At 38.8% G+C, this 11864-nt stretch overlaps 2 protein-coding genes across 3 annotated transcripts in view; both read left to right on the top strand.

Moving 5' to 3' along the window:
• The first annotated feature begins 355 nt into the window (after positions 1-355).
• CACYBP (calcyclin binding protein) lies at positions 356-9672 on the top strand. 2 transcript variants are annotated; one of them, XM_039881435.1, is made up of 6 exons: positions 356-496; positions 3969-4182; positions 5898-5994; positions 6234-6333; positions 7730-7827; positions 9104-9672. In XM_039881435.1, the coding sequence occupies exons 1-6, from the start codon at positions 476-478 to the stop codon at positions 9258-9260; spliced, it is 687 nt and encodes a 228-aa protein (XP_039737369.1). In that variant the 5' UTR covers positions 356-475; the 3' UTR covers positions 9261-9672. The 2 variants fall into 2 exon arrangements, with proteins under 2 accessions (XP_039737369.1, XP_039737370.1); XM_039881436.1 differs by lacking the exon at positions 356-496 and adding an exon at positions 2890-3032.
• A 112-nt stretch (positions 9673-9784) lies between these two features.
• Positions 9785-11864, top strand: part of TNN (tenascin N) — an 80723-nt gene continuing 78643 nt past the window's right edge. Inside the window, exon 1 of the mRNA XM_039881112.1 lies at positions 9785-10526. The gene's annotated coding sequence lies outside the window, so the exon portion shown is untranslated. The remainder of the gene's footprint in view (positions 10527-11864) is intronic.

Raw genomic sequence — 11864 nt, 5'->3', positions numbered from 1 at the left:
GTCCTAGAGCGGCCGGAAGCAGCCGACTCTAGTTAACTTCCGATTTGGACCCCCAAAGATCGTAACGTCATTTCCGGGGTTGGGGTGAAGTACGCGAAGGCAGCGGTTCCGAGCTGCGACTGCGCAGCCGGGACAAATGAGGTCAAAGTGCAATCGTACCCCTGTCGCGGCGGCGAGGAAGAGGCGTTACTCTTCTCGAACCGCGGGTTCGCTCGCGAGAGTTGAGAGTGGCTGGGCGGCCCGGCCGGCCGGGCGGGGCCAGGCTCGGCGGGGCGGGGCTGAGCGCGGCGGGCGGGGCTTGGGGGCCGCGGCGCCGAACTCGCGAAGGTTCCAGAGGCGCCGCGTGCGGTAGGCGGGCCGCGGTCGCGCGCAGGTCGGGTGTTCGCACAGGCTGCGGGCGCTGCGCTCGGTGCGGCGTTTCCTGTCCCTTCTCCTGCGGGGCTGCTGCTCCGGCCTTGCCTGACCCGGCCCGACCATGGCTTCAGCGGTGGAGGAGGTAAGGGCTCCCGCCTCACCTTCCTCGGTCGGCCTCGCGGGAGCTTTCCGCCCGTCGCCCGCCCCCCTGCCCCCCGCTTCCCGTGCCGAGCGCCCTGCGGCCGCGGGTCCCCGCGCATCCCCGGCCTTCGCCCCGCCCACCTGCGGCGGCCCCTGGTGCTCGCCGCGCCGGCTCAGGGCCTCGGCTTCCGCGGGAAAGTTGCGGGCGCCGGCGCCCCAGAGCCCGGCCCGCGCGCGGTCCCTCCGCGGCGAGGTGCGGGCGAGCGGCTGGTGGCGATTTTGGGCTGCAGCGGGGGCCGTCGGTGGCCCGGGCCAGCTGGTCGCCTTCAGGCTTGCCTCGGGCCGCCGTCGCGCCCGTCGTGTTAACCCGGGGACGCGGACCTTCGTTAGACTCCAGCCGATTGCGAAAACCGAGGGTCCTTCCATGGGAACGGGAAACAGCCTTTCTCTCTCTCGAGCTCTGCAAACTCTGGACAGGGGCGGCTTAACTTTCATGGAGACCTAGTCTGGCAGTTGCTAAATGGGAATAATAATACTTGCATTACTCTTCCTGGCCTGGGTAGGATGTCTGTGCGTAATACTGTCACTCACAGTAAAGTATTGGGTACCTATTACCGAGATTTGTTTCCTGGAAATCTTTTTCTCAATATGAGCAAGACTGGGGAATCTCACATTTGACTTTATTTTTAAGTCTAAGCATCTGCTTTAAGTGAAGAAAATGTGTATGTATTTAAGGATTATTCTGGATAACTTGCCACAAGTTTGTGTCATGCGTTAAAGAAAGGCCTTGGGGTACCTACCATGTGCCCCGAGGAAAGAATCTCTGAAGCGACTTACAGTCATAACATCCGGATAGCTCAGTATTAAACTTCTTCAAGTTTCTCAGTTGAGGAACTTGGAAATAAACATTTTGGAAGAACTTAGGATTTTTCTTTCTGTTTTGTTTGAGATAAAATTCATTGTTTTTAACCATTTTCAAGTGTACAGTTCCGTGCATTTTAGTACGTTCGTAGTGTTGTGCAACCATTATCACTAATTCCAGAATATGTTCATCACTCTCAAAGGACACCCATTGGGTGTCCATTGAACACTCGCTGCCCATTCCCACTCCCCCCAGCAAACACTAATCTACTTTCTGTATGTGGCCCTTTGCTTTTTGGCTTCTTTCACTTAGCAGATGTTTTCAAGTTCATCTATGGTATAGCTTGTATTTTTATGGCCAAATAATTTTCCATTGTATAGATAAGCCTCATTTTTTTTATCAAGTCATCAGTGGGCATTTGGATTATTTACACTTTCTGGCCATTATGAACAATGCTGCTGCTATGAATACTTGTGTACAGCTTTTTATTTGGACACATATTTTCAGTTCTCTGGAGTATATACACTTAGGAGTGGAATTGCAGGGTCATATGGTAACTGAGAAACTGTTAAACTTTCCAAAGTGGCCGCACCATTTTGTTCCCACAAACAGGATCTGAAGGTTCGGATTTCTGTACATCCTCATCAACTCTTATTTTCTGGGTGTTTTTTGTTATTGATGTGAGCCTTCCTAGTGGGTGTGAAGTGGTATCATTGTGGTTCTGATTTGCATTTCCTTACTGACTAATGAGGCTGCATCTTCCCTTGTGCTTGGTGGCCATTTGTATATTTTTGGAGAAATGTCTGTTCAAGTCCTTTACCCATTTTGGGGCACTTTGATTTTAATGCCTCCTAGTGAAGAATTTGAAATTAGATTAGAAAATAAAGCTTGAATATGTTTATGGATGGAGATGAAAGGGATATGTGATTTTGCATAAGGAAAACAATGCCAAGATAAATTAGATGAAAACTGCTGTATTTAAGACATCTTTTGACTGTAGGATTAAAGGGATCAATTTCACTGGTTTCGGGTCTGCAGGTAACAGAATTGAGGAATACCTAAAACAGGGCCTGCTCTAGGTCGCTTCAGACTTTAGATACCGTAGGCTTGTAGTACCTGAGAGCCAAAACTGGCTGTGAAGAGGGCCTGGGCGTCCCTTAGTTCTCAGAGTTCTTTCTTGAGTCTAGCAAAAAGGATTCCTATTCTAGTCAAGAAGTAAAAAACCTCTTGTTTAGACTTGATACTTTTCTTTTAAACTAAATCTTTACTGTAGGAACAAATGTAATTTTACATTTCAGTATTTTTATCATGTTGGTGTTAGAATCAGTGTTAAATTTTTAAACCGTTATAATAATAATTGCTATGAACTAAAAAGCACCTTGGTTCTATGCTACAAAGATGAGTTTGCAATTTTCTGTCTTAGCAGTGTGAGTTCGGAGCAGGTGTAGAGTATGGACTGCAGAATGGGCACAGTTGGACTTTTTTTTACCATGTTATCAGTTACAGATGGTGAAGCAAGGGCATCTGATTTGAATGAGATAACAAAAGACCTGAGTAAAAGAAAACATTACTTTTTCTGTTACTGCATTTTATAAGACTTAAGAAACAAAGACTTTCAAACTCAAGCATTTAAAGATGTTTATGTTGCTGCTTTTATATGATCTCGGGCTAAAATGTAAGTATCTTTCTGTCAAATTGCTAGAATGAGGACAGAATGTAAAATTAAGAAAAATGAATTCCTTTCCATTTGCAATATGTCAGGATAACTGAGGGAAAATTTTTTAGTCCGTTAATTTTCTAACAGTGTCTTTACCTCTTGAACTTCATAAAATGTTGGCTCTACTTCTAGAATGTAAAAGTGGACTTCAGTAGGAGAAGTCCTGGCATGAAGAAAGAACAGGTGGCTTTTTCAGTGATCCAAGAGTATGTTGGGGTGTCTGCCCAGAATTTTTCTTTCCACTGTGCAACCAAGTCCCAGACTTTTGACTGTAAGATTAAACTCCGAGCTTCAGAACATGACTTTTTCTTAGAGGCAGAAATATGTCTTTTTATATCTTTCGTCTTAAAAATTCAAACTTTTTAATGTGTAACTTTGGGTATTTGGTGTAGGAAGATCAGTGAGGAATAATCGCTGACAGAGAGTAAATTACTCAGTGAAGTTGCTGTTGGATTTCACCACACTCATCATGTAGTCACTCATATTTTTTAAGATTTTAAAAATTCCTAATGTGTGATGACTAGCATTGGCTGTTATGAGAAAATTCATAAATTCCTTTAAAAAAAATTTCTTCATCTGTGTTTATAAATCACAAAAACATCTCGTAAATAAAATGTTCTACAGCAAAAGCAAATAACAGTCTACCAAACTGGAAAATTTAGGCTTGATTACCTATTATTACTTTGAGATTGTTAAATTTTCCTTTAAAAAAAAAAAAGGAAGCCTGAGTTACTTACAATTCAGTAGAAGAAAGAATCCAGGTTGCAGCCTAACCTTAGAACATTTAAATAAACCTCTTAATTCTTAGCTTTTATATCAGTAACTGAAAGGACCAATAGGCACAACATCAAACTATTATCTTGTTTATCATACCTAACTTATCTTTTAACACAGCTACAGAAAGATCTAGAAGAGGTGAAGGTGCTCCTGGAAAAGACCACTAGAAAGAGAGTACGTGATGCCCTTACAAGTGAAAAATCCAAGATTGAGACAGAAATCAAGAACAAGATGCAGCAGAAATCACAGAAAGCAGAACTCGACAATGAAAAGCCAGCTGCTGTGGTTGCTCCCATTACAACAGGATATACAGTGAAAATCAGCAATTACGGTATGACTCGTCCCCTCCATCCAGCTCTCTCTGTGCCTCTGACCAACCAGTTTCTCATAGTGACCAATTAACAGACTTAAAAATAGTTTTGAGTGTTTTTAGTAGTTTGAGAGAGAGGACCTATCACTCATTTAATTAGATCCTTTTTAAGAGATGAGAAAGGAAAGGATACATTCTAGAGACTAGCAACGAGAGCAAAATGATTTAGTGTAGTGATGAGTAGCAACAAGAAGGAACCTATTCTGAAATAGTCAGCTTTTTGTTTTATTTTTCATCCTGTTTTGTGTTTCACTTTGCCATACAACCACCGATATTAACTGAGGAATTCAGGAAACATGTTTGTGTACCTAGTATGTGCCACTGTGCCCTTGGACTTGTGAATGCATAACAGTGACCAGGACCCAATCCCTGCTCATGGTGTGTTTGGGGCACAGATGTAACTAATACCGTAACAATTTAACAGTACCATTTTCCCTTAATAGATTGTAAACATTTTGGTTTGGGAAGTAGTGCAACTCAATCTGAGTGATGAGCTCTTACGAGGGTAGGGACAGTCTTACGTTTCATTTTGCTCACAATACCTAGCACATAATTAGTACGTAATAGGTACTTAACTGAATAGAGATTTATAAGTATTATGGGAACATACCTGATGAAGTAATTTTAGAGGTGAGTAACAGGGAGAATTAGAAGAGATATTTAAGTTTGAGTTTGAAGGGTGAGTTCACCAGGTGTGAAAAAAGGGAAGGAATCACATGAGCAAAGGACACGGATAGAGACGTGAAAAGTGTGTATTTTGAAAAGCAATGTGTGTGTCGTGCTTAAGAGAGATACTGTAATCCTATAGGAGTTATGCTGTGTACTTGGTTGATACAGGAAACTGGTCTGAAAGTGGTAGGATTATGGCATATCAACCGGGAACCTAGATTTGTGTTTAGGGAGAAACTTAGCAAAGTGGAGGATGGATTGAATGAATGAGAAGAAACTAGATAAAGTTCTACAGAACTCTGTAGGCTTCTATTTTTGGATTAACACTACATTTTATTCTATAGGATTAATGAAGTGTCAGGGATACATATATACAACAAATATATATGTTTTTATACAGTGTGCTTTTTATGTGTTGACAAGATTCATCTAGGTTAGAGACTAAATAGTTTGATAATATATACCAAATGGTATTTAGTAGATATTGGGAGGTTAGTCATATTAGCAGATCTGGATGAATTGGACTTTTTATATTCTACTTTGCCAGAGAAGCAAATTGAAGCTAGGATTGGTTGTGTTTGTTGAACTACTTAGAGAAGTAGAAATGATTATGGAATTACACAATACCGATATTTAACCCAGGTTAGTGGAAGATTACTAGTATTCAGGTATAGGACAAAATTATTTCCACAAAAAGGGGAAACGAAGTGTAACTGAAGAAGTATCTAACAGTCATATTCCTTATTCTACGGAATAAAAAGAACATGGGCTTTGTGTTCACAAAACCTGGATTTGAATCCAAGTTCTGCCACTAGCTAGATGCTTAACTTTGGATAGATAACTGCTTTGAAGCTCAATTTCTCCATCTAGAAAAAATTTCTTATATTTTAACTTTTGTCATGTTTCTATTACTGGATTTTCATTTTACCGACATATCATGAGCCATATGCATTTGCTGTTCTAGAGTTAGTATCAGACTTATGTCCTATTTTTTGTTCTGTTATTAGGATGGGACCAATCAGATAAGTTCGTGAAAATCTATATTACCTTAACTGGAGTTCATCAGGTCCCCACTGAGAATGTGCAGGTGCATTTCACAGAGAGGTGAGTTCTTACTATGGGGAAGGCAGTGATCATTAAGTTAGAGATTGCTTTGTTATGGGCTCTTTTCTTCGCAGATTCTAAAATTCTGCTTAAATTTAGAATTACCCTTTACTCTCCCTTTGAAGGGGTGAGTCTTAGTATCTGGGATGGCCAAATGCTCATCCTAAAAAAAAACCGGTGGCTTTTTCCCACAAGAACTAGAGAGCAGAAAAGTTAATATATTTGCTAATGTGTTGTAGGTCATTTGATCTTTTGGTAAAGAATCTAAATGGGAAGAGTTACTCCATGATTGTGAATAATCTCTTGAAACCCATCTCTGTGGAAGGCAGTTCAAAAAAAGTAAGTTTTTTTTTTTGTCATATTGTGGAACCTCATTAAATTGAACCTGGCCAATTTAAAATTGAGATGAACTAGAATTTATCCTCTATAACAGGGATTAGCAAATCTACAGCCAGTTGCTTATTTTGTAAATAAAGTTTTGTTTGAACATAGCCATGCTCATTTATGTGTGTGTTCTTTGTGGCTGCTTTTGTGCTACAATGGCAGAGTTAAGTAGCTGCGACAGACCATATGGCCCACAACGCCTAAAATATTGATTATCTGGCCCTTTACAGAAAAAATTTTGCCACCTCCTGCTCTAGAATAATATTGCATTAAAATCAGTAGGGGAATAAGCTTTTAAAATGGTTAAGAGTGAGATGAGTTTTAATGCCAGTTTTGCCACTTACTGCTTGTGACCTTTTAGCAGCTCACTTAATAACTCTGTGTCTCAGTTTCCTCGTTTGTACAATGGGAATAATAATTTATTTCACAAAGTTGAAATGATATACTGAAATGAAATATATACAAAGTGTTTAAATCAATGGTAGCTATTAGACACTGTGTTTTTGACACATGAAAGGATTTAAGTACTTAGCCTAGTTGGAGTTAGTGAAACTATAAAAAAAAAGTTTATTTTAAACACTATAATTCATACTTTTCACTAATTAGATAGTCCCTCTTCCTAATTTAAATGAGGTCTAATGCATTTGGTATAGAGACATGCCATTCTGCCATCTGTGTTTACATAAAATTATGTAGAAGCTTAAAGGTGGTATTAGAATATAATATCCTGATAAGCTTGTGTCTCACTGCCCCCTTTTCATCCACTGATTCCATGATTAAAGGGTTACTCAGAAGACTCCTAGGTGTTCCATGGGTCCCTGTTGAAAGAGTTGTATATTCTTGTTCTTTCTTTCTCACCTTCCAGGCTCATTACCGATACTGCCTTATATGACTGGATTTTCTGCCTGTCTTACTCCTCTTCCTATATTACTCTCTCCTTGACCAAAATCCAGCCATTTTTCCTTTTTTTCAAACACACTAAAGTCATTCCATCTTGGAGCCTTTCTCTTTGCTGTGCCAACTACCTCGAAGGCTCTTTTCTCCTGGATCGTGGGCCACTGCTCAGAGTGTACCTCAGAGAGGCCTTCCTAATAGAATTCCTTCTCCAGCCCCCATTAGCATCCACTTTGTCTTGAGAGCACTTACTATTGGAGATACTGTAGTGTACCTGTTGTGGTTTTTCTCCTCCGTGAGCGTTCAGACTGTGGCCTATTTATAAAGCTATTATCAGCACTTAAAACAGGTCCTACGCATAATAGCAACTCAGTTAAGTGTGTAAATAATTGTTTTTAAATATTCAGACTTATCTCCACATGTTCTAAGTTGTACTTGTTTTCCTGTTTTATTCCAGGTCAAGACAGATTCGGTGATTATCTTATGTAGAAAGAAAGTGGAAAACACACGGTGGGACTACCTGACTCAGGTTGAAAAAGAATGCAGAGAGAAAGAGTGAGTTCACTTTCATTTGTTTAAGAAATTTAGTGTATTCTTTGCTGGGATTATAGATTTTTAGTAATTTTTCTTTATGGATAACAGTTATATACTCTGTAATTTGACCATTTCCCTCTTAATGTCCACTGCTAACCTGATTATCTTGCCATCTGCTTCCAGCCACTTGCTTTTTCAGGAGGTCACTAGCTTTGGTTGGCTCTTTCATACTGGTTAACCTTAGGCCAGTGCTGCTGTCCTGGAGATGCTGCGTCCATTCCCAGAGATTCCATTTTAGTGGTTTCAGAAAGGCCCATATTTGGTTTTTGAATTCCATAGAAATTTCTGATAATGTCGTTTCAGAGTTTCATCGTCTCTGCTATAAAGTGGAAAGATATTATGTTTTTATCCCACTTAATAAGGGCTACTGTAAAAAGTTTTATTCAAAACCACTTCCATTCTAGGTCACGCGTTGCTCTACTTTAAATTTTCTGCAGCGGTAATGTGCTACATTGAGTCAGTTACCACCCGCCTTTCTCTAACTCCTTGTCCTGTAGTCAGTATGCATTTGGGCTATGGTTGGCTAGAGTTAGGCATTGTCTATGGAATAGATTTTAAATCTAGAATAATTACCTGAGTATAGGACCCTGTCTTCCTCTAGTTGTATATCCCCAGTACCCGGTACATAACCTGGCACTTAATAAATGAGGTGAGTGAAGAATTAAATGTAAAGCCAATTGCCCCAGTTTGGACATTGATTGAACTAGCAGTATTGACTACATTAAGGACCAGGCGCAGATCTATATACCTCAGGCTTAAGAGGAGGGCTTTTCTAATTAAAAAAATGCATGAACTCTAAGATGTGTCCATGTGTAATGTATGTTAGTGTTTTTCTTTCAGCGTATTTTTTTGAATAATATGGGGAAACGTCTTAAAAAATTAAGACAGTTTAGAAAAGTAAATGTTTACGTACTTTTCGGCTAAAAATCACCTAAAATCCCACTGTAACCCCTAACCATTTTGATGACCACTCTTTCGTGTGCTAAGTAGGGATGTTTGTTGTTTTCATTAAGATGAATGTGTGCATGCTATTTTAAATGTGAATATCTTTGGATACTCTGTATTTTTCCCTTATCTCCACTCCTTCACTTTCCACTGACGTTAACCCGATTTGCGTTTTTCCGTGCTTAGTAGTCATGCATATAAAATTTGTCAGTAAATAGGAACATTTATATATACACATATTTCCCCATTTATATAGATATATTTCTCAATTATTGTGTTTTCTTTTTAATAGAAAGCCTTCCTATGATACCGAAACAGATCCTAGTGAGGGATTGATGAATGTTCTAAAGAAAATTTATGAGGATGGAGATGATGACATGAAGCGAACCATCAATAAAGCCTGGGTAGAATCGAGAGAGAAGCAAGCCAAAGGAGACACAGAATTTTGAGCCTTTAAAGTCCTTTTGGGAACTGTGATATGGAAATATTGATGTTTCCAGTAAGGACATGTTGGTGAGCTACACAGATAAGTTTAACAGATATCTTTACAGAACCTTCTTCTAGGTGAAGGCAGTGAATTCTCCATTTCCCACTGGAAGATTTATTTAAATGAAATATGCTTATTAAACACTTTCTCCAAAGATGGTTTCCTTAGTAACCTGGTGATTTTGTTCAAGAAGGGATAATATTGCATACTCTGTGAAATGTAAAGAAGCAGATCATACCTAATGAAAATGCCACACTGTGTATTTTTGTTCAGCTAAAAGTTAACAAAAATTGTTGCGTGTTTTTAAGTTCCTGACATCAGTTCTCACCAATGTAAGAATAAGTAAAAAATAAAACCTGAATTTTTACATAAAATGCAAATTCGTATTTGTGCTTCAAGGTTGCCGTAGAGAGGTTGATCTCTTTTCTGTTAACAGCTTAAGTAAATCGTATACATTGCCCTAATACTCTAATCACAAATGTTTTTCTCCAGGTTTAACTATATTTGTTTAGGATTAAACTCAAACGAAACCTAATTTTGACAAGAGTAGACATCTTCGTATAGTACTAATTAGTAAGTTTTGTCATAGATCAGATAGCTTACAAAAGCAATAACCATAAACCAAAAACAAACGTGAAAATCCATCTATTCCTATGTTCAATAAAGTTAGGTTTTTATTCTGTAGAATAGCTTTACTATCTGTCCAGGAAAAGTCAGGCTTTAAGGGGGCAAATTGTTTATTTTAGAGGGAATTACTTCCCCTATGATCTCCATTACTGTTACTACATTGTATTAGAGATATTTGCCAGTGCAGCTTGGATAAGAGAAAGCAATTAAACACATAGAGGAAAAATCCAAGAAGATTAACCCAAGCTACTATAATTGATAAGAGAATTTAGTTAAAGTGGTAGAATAAAATTTGGTAGGTAGCATTTAAAATTAACCTAAAGAAACAGCCTGTATAGGATAGCTATTAACTAAATACTGAACACATCATTAAACCTCTGTAATTAAAGCTGTGATGTTGGCATATGAGTAAACGGGCCAGTGGGACAAAATAGAAGACCCAAGGCATACGGTTTTATTGTGCTTCGCTTTATTGCGCTTCACAGGTGTATTTTTTACAAACTGAAGGCAAGACCCTCCACCAACAAAAAGATTACAACTCGCTTTATTGCGACACTCGCTTTATTATGTGGTCTGGAACTGAGCCCGCGATATCTCCAAGGTATGCCTGCAATAGCATTTCAAAACAGGGCGGGGGGAGAGATTGGCTTTTATTGATATATTGAGATAACTGAAAATAACCACTTGGGTACATTCCAAACAGATCAGAGATCTAAATGTAAAAATGAGGGCATGAGCACTGGAAGACGTGGGTAGAATTCCATTATAACCCAAGAGTATGTGGAAACTAGACTATGTCTTAAAATCTACACATAATAAGGCTAAATATTGGTAATCTTAACTATATAATGTTTACATGGCAAAACCCTATGTAAATAACCAAAAACATGACACATCGAGAGGATTTCAAAATTATGAACAAACAATTCACAGAAAAAGAAATATAAGTGAACTTTTAACAAAATGTTCACCTCGTTCAGAAGAGAAATAAACACTTTTTTACCTTTTATTGGAAAAACTCCAAATTTTAACATGTTTGTTGAGAGTGTAGGGAAAAACATATGGGAATGGAATGAAAAGGTTGAGAAAGTTAAAACTTGTAAGGTAATTGGTAATCTCTATCACAGTTACATGTGCATTTATCTTCCGACTCACAGTTCTAAGCTCTTTCCCTGAATGTAACACTGGCAAAAATTTGGAATGATATGCAAAAGATTGGAAACACCCAAATGTCAATTAATAGGAGACTAGCTGAATAATCTATGGTACAAGTATTTACAGTCACAAAAAGAAAAGGTTATTTTGTATACTGGTGTCGAAAGACCACCAAGATGTAAGTGGAAAAGCAAAGTGCAGAATGTGGTTCATGGTGCATTTTGACGACCTTAGTGTTGGGTGGAAATGCAGATACACACGTTTGTGTATTTACTTCTGTTTCAAACAAACTGGAAAAAGTAAACCCAAAAGTAATAATGGTTACCAAATGGGGGAGGAAAGAGGGAGGGTGGAAGCAATGGTTTTGTGAATGTACCTTTTTCTTTACTTTTTACTTAAGAACCATCTAAAATTTAAAAGAAAAGATAAACCTAAAATGTGAAAACAGACCTAACATATCAAGTTGTTAAAAACATGTTACTTTCAGGAGACTTTTGAAGATGGTATTTTGACTGTCCATCAGTAGTGAGATGAGTCTAAGGACAAAAAAACTATAGAAATTTTACACTGCAGTCACTAGCATTGGTAAAATCAGTGTATTGAAACTTTTATGTGTTATACGGTAAAGGTAATTATTAGGTTGATGTCATTAAGAGCTAAGAATATAAACTTACCATATTTTATCTTGAAAAAATAGAGCCTAGCAAGTCCCACTAAAAGGTCCGAAAAGCTAAAAGCAGTGACAATTCAGATTTCCATAGCGATGAGCAGCACCTTCAGTGCT

This window comes from Pteropus medius, unplaced genomic scaffold (genome assembly GCF_902729225.1).
Source record: "Pteropus medius unplaced genomic scaffold, Ma_sr-lr_union100, whole genome shotgun sequence".
Taxonomy (NCBI): domain Eukaryota; kingdom Metazoa; phylum Chordata; class Mammalia; order Chiroptera; family Pteropodidae; genus Pteropus; species Pteropus medius.
This window is presented reverse-complemented; position numbering and strand designations above follow the sequence as displayed.